Raw genomic sequence first — 16,389 nt, 5'->3', positions numbered from 1 at the left:
CGATTGAGTTACCAATATAGGGAACTGACTGCAAGGTCAGTGCATCAAAAGAGATTTATTCTCGGTAAAATGTCAGTCTTACAAAAGACCTGAATATAAAAGTATGTGTGCCACAGAAATACAAGCGTTTTCTCTAATTTTCTGTCCTGACATGTACCTGACCATGGCTGGATGCTGCGTGGTGAATGCTTAAAAAGGACTCTGTAAGTGCAGGACAAAATAAAAAGACTGCCACTCAAAGTCTGAAAGATGTAACACGCTTCTGTTGATCTGCTTTATGTCAAGCTTTTAGCTAACAATTTATTAGAAAAAGCTAAAATGCCATTTCAGTGAGTGAGTATCTTTATTGTCTACGATATTTTCAAGGAGTCAACAAGAGACTGAAACAAACTTTGATTCGGCAAAAGAAAGTGACCATAGATCCTGTTTAAAACTGGTGTTTTGCTAAGTTGTTATATACAAAAACAACACAAGTTTAAGGACACTTAGGAGTCCGTTTATGGGTGTGTGGCTTGAATTCGTGGGTCAAAGTTCAGTGGCTTAACAAATAAGATTAGATTTAACTGAAAATGATCTTGACCTGAAAATGATTGGACCCAAAAATGGATAGAAACGATACTCACCGATAAAAAAAAAAAAACAACTTTAAACGCAACGCTCTGTAAAAATATCACTGAGGATGACTTTGAAGCAATTCAGCAAAGTCAATGCTCCTTAGATATGAACAGTTTATGGATATGTTTCATCACACACAGCATGTTGGATTATTCGGAAATAAATATGGATGCAACATAAACTGGTGTGTGTGTATCAAACATAAGATAAATCTGATCTGAACCAACAAAACAATGACTATCACCTAGTCTGCCACTCTTATTCTATCCTTGTCTGCATTTCATGTAGCGTCATATTTCAGTGATGTAAAATGTGAACATCTAGACTGAGTGAGCTTCAGAACACATCAGAACCATCTGCAGTTCACAACCACTCATCATAGTGGCCAGTGGTCTAATTTGAAAAATAAATCTGATTGTACGGTTCAGGATAAGCAATAGATCACTTGAGCAAAATAGTTGGATTTGAGCCACTTTTGGTTTAAGTGTGAACATAACCTATATGTGCCCCCAAGAGGTAAAATATTGATTAGATGAATTAATCAAAAAGTACGTCAGAGTAGGTCAGATTCAGCAGATCCAAATATCAACTTGCAGGATTTTCCTCAAACTTTCCTTCAGTTCTTCACATTTAGACCCCAGTAAAATGCATTTCTCAAATCAGCAGCATATATGGAAACGTTGGATATGATGGGACAGGAGCAAGGAACAAAATGAATTCATTGCTTTACATGCATAGCTTCTTTTAGATGCGGATAAGCGGACCCATTACAGCAATTCTAGGTGTGCGTTTGATTATATTTGATGAAATCATGCCATCTTCGATCTGCTCTTACCTCATACTCCACATATTCCTCCTCCTCCACCTCGTAAGAAACGGTTTGAATCTTGACATGTTCACCATCTTCAAGCAGTTTGGACTGAGGGTCCTCTGCGCCGGGCGTGTCCCCTCCCGCTGTGTTGGACACCTCCTTTGCCTTCTTCTCAGTAAAGGTGGTCTCACAGCACTCACTTTTGTATTCCTTAGCCTTGATGCTTCCGCTGTCCTCCTTGTACAGGATGAAGTTAGGCCTGTAGAAAGCCTCCACCGCCAGATGCAGAGAGGTGGCGTCCAGAAACTGCTGCGACTTCACCTTCCCATTGGTGCTGTAACTTCCTCCACTGACTACATTCCCATTATTTACCTTTCCTCCTCCTTCACCGCCCTCACCTCCACCTGGACCTCCTCCTCCTCCTCCAGCAAAGTAGTTAATAATGTTTTCTTGGTATTGGTTATTGGGGAATTCTCCTCCGTAACCATTGACCATGTGCTTACTGTTTTTGTCCAGCAACGGGTTCTGTAGTTCACTGAGGTTCTCCATTGGAACTGGGATCAAAATGCGAGACAACGAACCTTCTCAGCAGCCGGAAGAGACGGAAGAGTTGTGAGAGGAACAGGCTCCTTAGTGGTGGGTGTTAATGCCAATAGACATTAATGGCATTAAGCACTCTGAGATCTGTAGAGGCAACAAACACAGACAGAGATGAGAGCTTTTACCTTCAGCAGAATTTTATTTGACATCTGCTGGCAGGTAACATTTACTCCAACACATGCTCACATCAGATCAAAGTTAAGAGCCGGGGCTCTCTCAGCAGCAGCAACTTTTACAGCCTTCTGCTTGTCGAGAACTGGATGGTGCAGATGAATCCATTAGGCCTAATTTGCATCCTCGCTCAAGTCACATTAGAAAACATTCACATACAAAAGAGCAGAAACTGCAGTAATATGCGGCGAATTGTAAAGGTCTTCATATCCAGTGAGCATTTCCATATTTTATTCCATTACAGCCACAAATGTTGGTGTGTTTCATTTGGATTTAATGTGATAGGCGTAGTTGAAAGTGAAAATGATTGTTTCTGTTTTGTTTTCTTTTACAAATGAAAGCCTAAAGATGTGGTCTATATGTTGTACTTACCTCCTTTTGCTTTAATGAGCATAAATATAATCCACTGCCATCAAGTGCCTTCGTACATCTACTAGTCTTTTGGGGTGTTTCTCTGCAAGCTTTGCACATTAAGAAACTAACACTTTTGCCGAAATGGCTCAGGCACAGCCAGACAGAATGACACGTCTGAGAACATCAATTTTCAGATCTTGCTACAAGACAAAATTGGATTTAGCTCTAGCTTTGCCTGGGTCGGTGTAACACATGACCATGCTTTGATCTAAAAAAAAAAACAAAAACAAAAAAAAAAAAAACACATTTTATTGTGGCTCTGGCTGTTTATGGTTGCCATTCTGCTTGAAGGTTGATCTCAAGGCCTTTACCTCCACTAACAGTTTTCTTTTAGGACTGCTTTGTATTTCATCTCTACTTATCTTTCTATGAACTATGATGCAAAGAAGGGCATCATGATGTTGCCACAGGGAAATGTGTGCTTTGGAGAGCTTTAAACTTCTCCACAACTATTAACCGGACTTGTCTGGTAAATAGCTGGCTATTCCTTAGCCTTCATGATGTTTGTTCTTAGAACAATTGTTTTTATACTGAGGTTGAAATACACAAAGGTGTGCTCTAATAACACACTAGGTGTCTTCTTAAGGCAAGCTCAATTTTATGTAAGTGTATCAAAGAAAAGGGAAGAATCTCAAATAATTGAGAAAGGGTTTTTATATCGCTATTTTCCACTGTGTATGTAGGTTTTGTGAGCACATCAGATTATTGTCAAAAGTGTAATCAGTATCACCGTCTGATGTGTCAGTGGATGCCTCCTACATATCTTTTGCTCACAGGGAAGCTATTGTTCCCATTCCTACTAATCAGTGTCTGATAGTTCTGCTTAAACAAGTATGACATCTTTAGAACTGAAGTTTATAATTGGTCTTTAATAAGTTAGAGATTGGCAAAAGTACTCATTTTCATTGTTTATTAATTTTGTCATTAAATATCTGGCACTCAATTTAAAATTTAATACAGCTTTTTAATATATTTCTCAGTGACAATGTTATCAAAATATAATTGCGATAGCTATTTGGAGAAAATATTGCAGCGGTTCCCCTTGAATATACAGTATATGTGAACAACCCTAAAAATAAACTTTTAATGTCATGCGAAAGTGTAAGCCTTATGCCAGTCAACATGTTTTTCAGAGCACAGGAAAGAAAAAAGAATGTGCTGGATTAGTGCAGAAGTGCTCACTAGCCATCTTCCATCTGTAGCACTATGCACCTGCATCCAAAAAGCATCCAGGCTCAAATGTATATTTTTGCTCACCCTACTTGTTTTCCCACCATCCCAGGTTTTCTTCTCACCCCTTGACCTTCCTCTGAATAATTTCTAGGTTGCATGATATTTCCAGACATAGATTATTTACCTTGATTCCTGATCACAGTCATATATGGTCATATACCAAATGCTTTAAGGTAATGCAGAAAAGAACAAGATTAGGAACAACAGGAAATGGCCTTCAGTTGATGGGATAAATACAATGGAGGGCTCAGTGATTAACACCTTGTGTACTTATTATCTTAAGCATGATTGTTGATTTGTAGGTTATTTATAGTAAATAAAAAAGCAGCAGATTCACATGCGCATATTTTTTTTCTATTTTTCATAGTCTCTTTAAATCAGCACCAAATCTTTCATCTCTGCCACTGCATTTCAATATGTTTTCCATACATGAATTGCAAAAACGATTATGTAAATGTGTCCCATCTCTGCACAACTTCGAACTGATATTGAAACTCTGTTCGTATGAACTGTTCTTTGATGAAGTTTTCTAATCAATTAATTATGTCTGCTGCATTCAAGTTCAATATGTATATACATTTTGCAATTCATGCACATTACCACTTTCTCTGTCATTCATCATAGAAAAAAAATATACTTAAACACATCACACATAAAAATACCCACCCAATAATCCTAAGCCTTAAATAGAAAACATACACATATTATAAATATTGGGACAGAGACACTGGTAGTTATTGGACCACCAAGTTGTTCTTATAGCATTACACAGAGGTCCACACTTATAGTTTGGACCTCTGGCACATAAAGAGTGTGTCCTATACCTCTTCACTGCCAGCCACACACTGGATGCTTCACATCTCACCAAAATTATTTACTCTATCTATTATTTTTCTTGAGCCGTAACATCCATCCATTGTCTACACCCACTTATCCATGCAGGGTCACAGGGTGGCTCGTTCTTATCTCCACTGATCATTGGGCAGAAGACAGAATACACCCTGGACAGACAGCCATGCAGATACAGTTCTAAAGGTGTTGACTCATGGGGTTTCAGTACAAATGCACACTCCATGTTTTAGATAATCATTTGTAGAATAAAACAACTTTCTATCCTATTCATTTTATAGCAATTACACAATGCATTGTGTCGATCTATCACATTAAGTTCCAATTAAAAACATTGAGGTTTGTGACCTCCTTGCATTCTTTGCTTTAATGACTTGTTATATGCTACAAATTCCTCTCCTTGCTTCCCCACTTTTCTTCCAAGGTGGATTCCCCCTACCCCCTTTTTCTCTTTTCTGAAAACACATTAATAAATCAACATCCCCAGACTCCCAGACATCCTAAAACTCTAGAAGCACTGGACAGCTAACAATGTTTTCAGTGTTCCTCCCTGCTGGTCTTGCTGTGCCTCAATGTGCTGAGAATATGATTTTGATTAGACCATGCATGGCCCCAGGGCTCATATGTGCAAGTGAATTTGAAATTTTAAGAATGAGATTAATAGCACATTGTGCAGCAGATGAGCAGGTGTTTACATTACTTTCTGTTCTTGATGCTATATTTATGTATGTAAACAGGTCTTCTTGGCCTAGACATAGACCATGTTGTGGCGTATGGATCCTGACATATAAATTATTGACACTGTAGGCCACTGCTGACAGATTTAGTTTTTTTTGTTAATATTGCATTATTTTTACCTTGTGTTTGCTAGATACTTCAGTTAAAGTGCATTTTAGCAGCTGTAAATCACATCCCTATTAGAATAGAGCAACTTTAGCTTTAATAACATAAAGCTACATAATTTTTAAAGTTTAATCAGTAATACTTTTATAACAAATTTATGTCAGATCACGATTTCTTGATTAATGTCAAGTTGTCATAACGAATAATGTCAACTTTGATATTCACAACCCGTCAAATAAAGTGTTACTGAAATAGGCATAATGTTTCAGAAGCATTTGGTGAGTGGTCGGCCAGGTCGGGAAGGTTTGGTGTAAATATAATACTCTTAAGAACAGTGTTTAAAAAAAACATTGCATTTTTTTCTTTACTCTGACATAGACAGTGAAATTGATTGTCAAAAGTGTTTGCCTGGACTATTCCCAGTTAATTTATTCTCTTGCAGAAGAAATCATCAGAATGTTTCCAGTGATTATATAATGTATTTAAAGCTTCAGTTTTGGTAAACAAGGCTTCAAGTTGCCACTGCCAGGCAACTTGGCAAAAGACGTTTGCCTTGCATGCCATAATATCCGGTCTCGAAAAATCCATTTCATCATAATGTGAGAACCAAAGGAGCTTCACCATCATATTTACTATTGTTCTCATATTTACTGTATTAAGACACTTCACTAGCTTTAAGCAGCAAGTCTGGTAAGCAGCCAACTGCAGGTTGGCTACCTGAGCAGACTGTCCAAATAATTAACCAGCCAGTAAATACCCAGACACCCACAATGCACAATAAGCACTGTTCTTTTAAAATTACTAGTAAATTTAATGTGTACATATGCTAGATTTTTGCATTAGTCTATGTATATAACTCAAAACATTGCATAAATGCCATACACAAAATTACAACTGCAATAATTAATATGCTGTGCCCTTTCAGCAGCACTATGAAGAATCTGTGTTATTGTCCAAATGAACTGTGTAATATAAGCTTTTGATTTAATATTTATATGTGATCCCATTAAATCCTAGTATTTCATCAGGGTTCTCTGCAAAATATCAGAACAGTCCATGCTTAGTGGACAACAAACAATCCTGATTTAGTGGGTCTGCTTAAACTTTAAAAGCAAATAAGCCAAGCCACTCTGACTTGGTTTTGAGAGCAAGATGATGCGGTTGTCATGTAAGTAACAGGAAAAGTGTTCTGCTTAATACTTTGCTGCTATAATATCTGTAAGACTAATACTCCAAATAAATGCTTTAAGCTGACAGCAGACTACTTTCATGTCATTACTTTGGGACACACACAGGAATATTTATGGTTTTGCCATGCTACTTAATTTGTTGAGGCTGTGTTGGTGGTTCAAGGTGGGCGCGTTTTCTTTTCCTCCAAATGGGAATTAAAGAGTAAATAAGCTATTTTAGTGCAGGCTGAAAAATGTAGGACACCTTAGAATCAGACAGCATGAAAGTCATAGAGCTAAAGAATTCAAATGTATATATGCAGCCATGTTTTGTTTGACATGTGGCTGTAAGTGACTATACATCTGTATGTGAGGCTGGGTGCATTTTTTTTTTTTTGGGCAAAGAAAGAGTAACAAATAGATGCAGGGAGAGGGTGGAGGGGAATCGAGAGGGAGATCACAATTATATGTGATTCTCTGGTTCAGTGCATTTGGGCATATTGGCAGACAGCAGAGGCGGCGAGGAATAAAAAGCTGGGAGGCGCGGCTGAAAGCGAATGAGGCAGAGAAGCCGTTGTTGCAAGGAAAACAATTCGGTATGACTAAGATGGCCTTAGCACAGGGCCTGGGTGCTGCAGTGCAACTGCATGAGAGAGAGGCACCCAGAGGGGTCCAGCAATGGGGTCCAAAGATTAGCTAACAGCCTGTAAGCAACAAGGTGTGAATAGGGTAAGATTAAGACCGTGGCAGCGCCAACATCTGAGTGCCGCAGCACAATTAGACTGCAGTCAGCATAGCCTGCTTCCCTTTCGCAGCCTGCTGCCAATCAAGCTCTAACCTCTGACCCTGGAGAAACGGAAAGCGGGTATTATCAACAAGGCCTTGAGGCAAGCATCAGCGAGAGGCGGCAGAATACCAATGCGCCTTATCTGTCTAATGTGTTTACTAGTACGTCGCATCCACAGTTTCGCTGCCACATGTGGAGAGCCGCTTGCTGGGAACCACAACAACAGCTCCATCGCTATGTAATTTCATTTTAGAAGCAGTACATGGCATTGAAGAAGGGAGATGACACACACTTGTTTATGGCCACAAATTGGAATGATGCACAAGGTTGAAATGCTGAAACATCAGCATTAGCACATTATCAGTGCTCCCTCAGCAGAGGAAAACCCACAGATTGATCTGGGGACAAACAAAAATGATTATATGAGTAATGGGCTTCACTCGTGCTGACTGATCCTTTTACGATCTATTACCATCAAAGGAGACTGTGTACAAAATAATCCACTTCAAATTAATCGGATGTCTATTTCTGCACGAACAGCCACAGATGAGGTCATGACTGTGTGCTGAGCTCATGAACATAAAACTATTCATACATTTCACAGAACAGCCAGAGCCCTCTCTGGAGTCCTTGTGCCCGGTTGCACTCTTGCCACCGTGCTTTATGATGTTCACACTCCTGTGAGAGGACACAAGGTGTTCCTTGATGTGTAAATCCGCCGTCTCTGTCATGGGTGCTTGAATAATTCAGCGAGAAAGGTGTCGCACTTCTGCATAGTTTGTTCTCTGTTGTTTGCTGTCGGTGAGGCAGAATGTGTCTGAGTTGTCTTCATTGCCTATTGATCGCAGTCTTTTGGGGCAGATGACATGAGAGCAGCGTTTAGACCAGGTTATTTTCAGTGTTGGATGGACGAATGGGTGTAGATTGAGGGCTTATTGTCTTGTTTACTCATGAAACTCAGATTCGGGGGACAGAAATCACTGCAGGTGCTCAGGGGACAGGTTTCTGATTTGGAGACAAAAATGATAAATCTCATCAATGTCAGTCATTAAATATTAATAGTGAGAACTAGTCCTGTGTAGTGCAGAGTGCATGCCAACAGTGTCAGTTTCTCGAACTAACTAGAATCCTCTCAAGTCTGTTGTCATCCTTCTTACTTGTGCAATGTTTCCCTTCCACTCAACTTTCATTTAATGTGCTCACATAAAACCAAAATTATTCACACCATCTGTTAGATGTAGATTTAGAATTGCTTTCATTCAGACAAAAAGTTTGCTTCTTGTAGAAAATGAAACAGGCATCTCTCAAAAGATAATACAGTAAAACGAGGAATCGGTCTTAAAAAAGACATATTTTTTCTGCATTTATTATTTTATTTTTTTTATGCAAAAAATTGCATTTTTAAAAATAATTGACACCTTTCTCTGTAATAACCCTAATCTTCAGCTCCCTCTTCAATTTATCTGTTGGCTTCACGTCAGCACGTATTGGCCAATTATTGACCAATTCAAACCTGTTGCTATTGAAACAGCACCTCTGCACACATTTCATACTTTTTCCTTCCACTAAGCTTTCCACAAATATGCTTTGACGCAGCAATCTGGGAACAGCCAGCTTTTCCAAGCATTGATTTTAGGTACCCTCTTTGAGGACAGTATCAAAGACTGTAGATATGAACATAAAGCCTTTCCAACAAAATATTTTTTATATATTCTAATAAACTCAGAAACATAATTTTGTGTGTTTAGTAGCTGAAAAAACTAATGATTAAAATAGCTTAAAACATAAACGTTTGAATTATATCACTTTATGGATCCACAAAATAGTATATATGTATTAATAAGTATAAATAAGTATAAAACATATAAAATGCAAATACTTTAAGGAGATAACGTACTCGTTCACGCAAAAAACCCCCACAGCGTTCTTTGTTTCTTTTTCACCCTTTGATTTCTTCAATAATTAAGGAAAAAATAAATCCTTTAAAACTGTTTGTCCAAGCAAGTGTTTTTACTCCAATACCTGCCCGATCTTATAAAGACACATCCCGATAATACAGGACGGAAGTTGAGTCGCTGAAAAAACAACAGAGTAGGATTTTAGCTTCAGCAGTCGCAAGTGGGGACTGTGTGAGTTCTTTATCAACATCCTCCTCCATCGCAAGGGACCCAGTGCAATGCGACAGATATGGCCCCGTAATGAAATTAATTACTTGAGGATGAACATGAGAAGGCAAAACTGTGCGTAAAAGCAGCGCGCTTTCTTCACATAAAGACACTCGCGATCAAATAAAAGCGTGCCTCTACACGCGTTTATTGCGAAAGAGATTGAAAACTGTGATGGGAGAATAAAATCCCTACCTTTGGGTCCTGGCGGCTCCAGATGTCATGAGGATGGAAACATTCGCTTGTTTTTGCCCGTGCATTATGGCAGCGGAGCTGGCGTTGTCCTCCACAGAAAGAGACATTTCTCAGACTTTCTCATTTAAAGAAATAGCCCATCACTCCGGGCGAAGCCGCTCTTCCGACTTCAAGGGGGGAGGAAGAAAGAGCTCCTCCACCAAAGATGAGGTTCTCTCCCCACAATAAACCCGACCTCTCACTGGATATCTGTCTCTTCTGAAACTTAGAACAACCCTCGGAACATAAAGAGGGAGACACGATTGATGGTGCGTAAAGGTTTAGAGACGCGGATAGAGAGATGAGGAGTGGAAGTGCGCGCAAGGCGAGTAGGCAACACAACACGTCCACCCCAGACAGCCAGAAATTACTATAACCGAATTTACTATTACCTATTGGTCATCAGCAAGCCGTCTGCAATCTGAAGATCTGTTAAAACCCTGACTGCTCGAAATCAAGGCAATCCACCGCTCGCTGCGGGAAAGGAAGCAGACTGGGATGAAATAAGGTAGAAAAGTCCAAGCAAATCTAAGTTCATTAAAGTGACAGGTGATCAGAGTCGTGATTGGACTGGACTGTCATCTCTCCTTGGAAGGGCTTCAGGGCAGACAGCGGGCACCTTTTAAACAGGCAATTATATTGAGAATGGATGGACGTGAGGAGGCAGCTCTGTGTTTTTTCTGTGACCCGTGATTTTATTAGTTTAAATGTGTGAATCCAATGACTTCAATCACATTATTATTATTATTATTATTATTATTATTATTATTATTATAGAATTAGACAATAAATCTACTTGGTGAAAGACCCTGAAAATAATTTCTTATTAAATATGTTTAATTTCTGTTTCTTGGGAACGCTTTGCTGGGTTGGACCCCTTTTTTTTGCCAGAAGCATAAAGCCCTAATTCTTTATCGCATAGGTTCAACAAGGTGTCAAAAACATCTCTTCCAAAGTTTCGCCATTATTGACATGACAGGTTCACACAGTTGATGCGGATTTATCTGCTGCAAGTCAAATTATTTTGATTACTTGTACTCTGTCATGTGCAAGTTGCCAGTTTAAGATGATTTTAGGATTGCGACATGGTTTTTCCTGTTAGTGGTCAAAAAACGGTGTACATGGTCAGCAATGCCGTTTAATGCTCAGTTTGAACTCCAGATAAACACAAAGGTCGGCCATCTTGAAGGTTGGCTCATAGTATCATCACATCACTGCTGCTTTGAGTTGAAAGTAATCAGCTGAGGTGATTCTGAGATCTGGTCAAAATGCTTCCACCTCTCGTCCCTTCAAAGGTTTTCCAGGTGTCCCATTGTGAGGATACTCCAGCCAGTGCCGACCCAGAACTTGCTAGATAGATTCTATATCCTGGGAATGTCTTTGGATACTCTTGAAGTTAAGTCAAGTCTGAGGTTTTTCCTTGCAGCAAAAAGGTTATAGATGTGAATCTTGGCTGGAGCCTTTTCAGGTGCGTTCCCTTAAGCTTCTTCTCCATGGACGTGGCTTTACCTGTTTTTGTCCCCCCAGCCAGCCCCATGTAGATTTATCTCCATTTCCAGATACTGTGCAGTTTTTCCCTGTTTTCTGGTACCACATCAGGGGTGGTACAAGCTGGATATAGCCTGCTATTGCCAACTACAGTAGTGAATTATATGGCAGCAGGCTGCATTCATTGTTTGGCCCATTGATTTATGTCAATAGCAACTTCTCAAAAAGATTTTCAATCTGTGACAAAACTACAGTTTTGTCACAGATTTTACAAGCTGCAAATAAATAATCTCATGGTCGAACTTTGAGGTCCAAACCTTTTCATCTATTGTGACTGAAGAGCGCATACAGTGTTAACTGGATGAAACAACAAGCAAAGAGCAAATACAAGAGATTTTGGAGATCCTGGCTGCCAAACGGTTTCTTGGGCAGCCAGAAACCTTTGGGTTTCAGGCATAAAAATATGCCTGTTATTGTAGGTGGATTAGTCTCTCTAACTTGCTGTTTGGTGTCTTTTGTCCTGTGGGTGTCTTTGTTGCTCTGTGATAGACTGCCGTCTGGTCCATGGGTTTATTCCATCTCTCACCTTTTGACCCCCTTGGAATCCTGTAAGGATTAAGCAGGTGTAGAAGATGGATCCATGGACTTCATTAAAGCTGCAGGCACAGCCAGTAACACTGGCACTGTCCTAATCAGACAGCATTGTGTGTCTTTGTATTTGTATTCTAAAACATCATGTGGGTTGCTAGGAAAAATGAAGCTATATCACAGAATTGTGCAGGAAAAAAAAATCTCAGTGTAAGATTTAACACCTTAACTAATTAACACATTAACACAAAGAGCAATTGCACCCATATGTTATATTATGCCAGGCGGCAAATTAGTATGCACTAAATCTGGATTCTAATCTAAAAAATAGAGCATTCTATAAATGTGCAGCTGGGTCACAGATATATGAATCATCCTCTTGTAGGAATTTTCTTGTTACTGTTACATCAACAACATATCAATCATTTAATGCTTGTCTCTTTTACATTCTAAAAGAAAATGAGAACTTAATAAAAGTAAATGCACCTCAGAGTAAATATGCACCGTAATCTACATCCGGACTTCTTACTCTTAATTATTTTTGACCCGTAAGTGTAAAATCTCTAAGATTCTTTGTATAGACATTTCTTTTCTTTGATGTATACTAGCCTCTTTTATGCATTTGACATTTAGACCTGCCCACTTTAGAGTAAAGAAGAGCGTAAGAAAAAAGTGGGGAAAAGGTCAAGAAATACCCCAGGAGAGTGTGGATCAAAATAGTTTGGATCATCACAGAGTTTGACCAAGGGATGGACAATAGGGATGGAAAAAAAGAGGGCAAGCACAATGGGAGGTGGCTCTGACAGGCCGTGTAATAGCTTGAACGTTCTGAAACATTGATCATAACGCCATTTCAACGTTTCCTCAAACCACCTACTGTTCTTAAGACAGGCCTCCCAGGAGTATTTTTTTTTTCCTATCTGTATTTTTTTGTTCAAACTCAGTGGAACAGCAATCATTCCTGACAAACAGATTCAGGTCCACTGGTCGGTTGCACTCTTGGCCTCATCAGAAGCCCATCAATCATTGATAACTTTTCTTCCTTAGCTTCACTCCTCTCTTTTTACACTTACAGTTTGATCAGCAGAAGGCTGTCATATTGTGAAGTTCTGCCCTATCCTTCCCTGCTTTTCAGGGGTGCTTGTCGCTCTCACAGCTACAGGCATGTCTCGCGATGCAGCAGAGCTGTAAGATCCAATTTGTTTGTTTTGAGATGACTCCAATTCCTTTTGCCACAGAACATTAGGGCTGCAAATGAATATCCCTGAGCTCAGTGGCTCACAGGTCTGTTTGGAGGCAGGAGGATGGCATTCCGGCATAATGGCAACAGCGTGGAGAGAATTCCTTAAGAACGGAGCTACACTGGGCGTATAAAAACCTCGCTCTCGCCTCCAACCATTTTCTGGCTCTCCTCTTACGGTGTCATTTGTCACCTTTACAGACCTTTTCACAAATGAGTCTAGAAGGCAGAGGGCTCATCGACGGCACCGAGCTCGATCCCAACCTCTACCTCTCTGTCACTCTCAGTCGACACTCACAGGGAGAAACAGAAAAGAATACAAATGAGCAGGAGTGTTTGAAGAGACAAAGCAAGGCCAACAAAACGTTAGTGAATCTGGTGCTAATTATTGAATGCCTGCCTCACAATAATACATATTTAAATCTCATGTATATGCAACACCTATTAACTTTTCAATGTCATAATAGAAATGTGGATAAATTTGTAGCTAGAGTGCTGCTAGGGCTTAGTTAATTGAAAAAAATGGCCACACTTAGTTTTCCAATTAAAAAAAATGTTGGTAGATGTTTCTGCAACACATTAAGCTTCCTCACTGATGATGCACTCTGGAAAATAGACTGTAGCTGCTCCATGTTTCACTTCAGTGACTTGCAGCAAAAAAACAATCAAGATTTTGTCCCAAGTTGGAAATTGCTCTCTCCTCGAGTAATCTGATAAACCCTTTGAGGATAAAAGGGAACACAAAATAAAACATTGTTGAAATGCTGCATAGTCGTTTAAAGAACACGGGACATGACATCTCGTTCACGTGTGGGTTTGACTTTTTGTGCATGCCTTTGGTCTCTGTCATGGCTAAGACTGTAATTTACAACATACAGCTCCTGAAACCTGCTGTAGATCTTCTCCCCTTATCTTAAACATAACGCAAACCGAAAACTCATGTGCCAACCATCAAAATCTATCAATTACCTTGAGTGGTCTTCGGATCCAATTTTGCTCTTGCTGTTCCCATGTAAGAGCCTGTAGCCTGAAGAGCTTACCACTAAAAGTGAAAAAAAGTTAATGTAAACAACTTTATGGACAAGTTGTTTATAATACAGACTTTCTCAGTCGCTTTGGCATAGCCTTCAGATCAGTATTGAAATTCTCAAAACTACCTGTTGGATCTTTAAATCATTTTATCACTTAGACACTTTAGAAAAGTTGTTTCTTATTGCTTTGAACAAGTTGCAAATGCTTCAGTACATTCACATAAGTGATTATGTACAACTCTCTACTATTACCTTCCTTTTCAGTTTCATTAAAACATGTTGAAATTGCATTATTGGTGTCTATTATGAATATTCTCAACCTCCACAGCAGCATACGTACGTTGCATAACTCTTACCTTGCAAAGTAGTCAAACTAGTTGTTATAATATGTCAAGTAAAAGATTCTTTCCACGCTAGCGTTGCAAGAGAAGTTACTCTTTCTAATGCAGATGAGAATTCGTGACTCAAGAGTGAGGAGCTCCAGGAGGTGTAGGAAGACGGCACCGCAATTCCTACCACAATTGCTGTATTGTTTTCTTTAAAAAGATTCCTGGCAAAAGATCTCAGTGCAAAAGCAAATAATCTGTTCTCATTTTTGGCTTATGCTTAGATGAAATTTGAAAATAGGGAGAATGTAAATAATATATGTTAAAAAAACATCCATAATGTTAGTTCTGATTGGACTAACTTTGACTTGCACCGATCAGTGATTATCAGCGACATGTAAACAAAAAAACATCTGGATCCATGTAACTGGGTTTATCACTATGAAGTAAGACCTGATCTGAACTACTGTGATAAGCTCTTGGGAGTGACCAAAAGCCAAAATAAATATAAAAAAAATTCTGCAAATGCAATCATTTTGTGAAAAGTGGCTTGGCTCAACCTTTGGGAAGGCTTAGAGATTTGATAGGGGTTTAGAGTAATGATGCTGCTCCCCAGGAGCCGGATAAGTCAGTTGAAATAGTTTAGAACAAGGAGGTCTGGCAGTCTCTGCTTGTTTCTCTCTCTTCACAGTAAAAACTAAAAACAATTTCAATAAGTAATATCACATATTATCTCCAAAACTGTCTTTGTAAAAGCAGACTCTATTTTCTTTTAGGACGAAGAATCACATTGTGTTATGTGTTGGATAAAAATATGTGAACTTATTACCAGTGGCTGCTGGGATTAAACACTTACCTGTCACATTGAAAATGCTTTCATGTTATTCAAAATCACAATATATATCAAATTATATTGTACTGTATCATATTGTGATGCATTTTAGTTTACGTGTGTTATGTGAAGAGTCATATCATGTGTATTTATTTCATTGTATCATATATTATTGAGTATTCATAAACAAAATAGCCTTTTCACAGATTTTTCTAAGATGTATTAATATTTAATAAATTGTAATATTGAAAACTCAATTCACTAAGTGAAACATGTATGGAATAATTACACAGAAACTGATGTTTTAAAGTTTTTCATGATGTTTACAGTTAATGAAAACAGCATTTTACACTGGAGTTTCATGTCAGACCTATAAAAAACATTTTCAATGTGGGCTTATTAAAATATATTAAATATATTAAAAATATATGTTTAATACGCATACAAGGGCTGTTATTTTTAAAAGTTACTTTTAATCTGACAAACTCATCAGAAAGTATATTCTAGTTTATCGAATCTGGCTGTTTAAATTCAGTTGATTTTATTACTGCATGACTGTACACCAGGCATATTGTACCAAATGTTGGTACAATATGATGTTGTACAATATAATATTGTATGCATTACAATACAAATCAACAAGGAAATTGTTATTTTAACGTTTGGTTATATCATTAGTATAAAAATATGAATAAAATTAGAAGCTTTGTTGAAGACATCCAGTAATTGAAAGACAAGTGTCCTGTCGTTGTTTCCTTTGAGTAGCAGAAATCAAATTCTGTTCTTTTAAGAGAATCCATGCAGTAAGCAGAGCATGCATGTTCAACTGCTCATAAGAGCTGTTCCTCTGAACTCCCCGCTCAGAAGAGAGCATCTGAAAGTCCTATGTTGTATTTTTAATTACTGAATTTATCCTTTGACATCTCTGCTGTTTAGCCTGTTGTCTTTTCTCTCCCGCTCAAACAAAATCCAATTCGTTTCTCGGGTTACTTT

General features: G+C 38.6%; 1 protein-coding gene across 3 annotated transcripts in view; it reads right to left on the bottom strand.

Annotated features, from left to right (window-relative positions):
* LOC102233797 (synapse differentiation-inducing gene protein 1-like) overlaps positions 1-15,452 on the bottom strand; it is a 45,526-nt gene extending 30,074 nt beyond the window's left edge. The window contains exons 1-3 of one of the 3 annotated variants that reach the window (XM_023347178.1): positions 14,177-15,452; positions 13,411-13,500; positions 1,451-2,110 (exon numbers count right to left, since the gene is read on the bottom strand). In XM_023347178.1, the coding sequence (XP_023202946.1) occupies positions 1,451-1,975 (525 nt within the window). In that variant the 5' untranslated portion in view covers positions 1,976-2,110; positions 13,411-13,500; positions 14,177-15,452. Of the gene's footprint in view, positions 1-1,450; positions 2,111-9,852; positions 10,448-13,410; positions 13,501-14,176 lie in introns of those variants that run through there. The other 2 variants (XM_005812606.2, XM_023347179.1) reach the window with 2 other exon arrangements.
* Positions 15,453-16,389: the final 937 nt, after the last annotated feature.

The sequence above is a fragment of the Xiphophorus maculatus genome, chromosome 15, assembly GCF_002775205.1.
Source record: "Xiphophorus maculatus strain JP 163 A chromosome 15, X_maculatus-5.0-male, whole genome shotgun sequence".
Taxonomy (NCBI): domain Eukaryota; kingdom Metazoa; phylum Chordata; class Actinopteri; order Cyprinodontiformes; family Poeciliidae; genus Xiphophorus; species Xiphophorus maculatus.
Note: the sequence above shows the minus strand (reverse complement) of the source record. Positions and strands in the feature narration are given on the sequence as shown.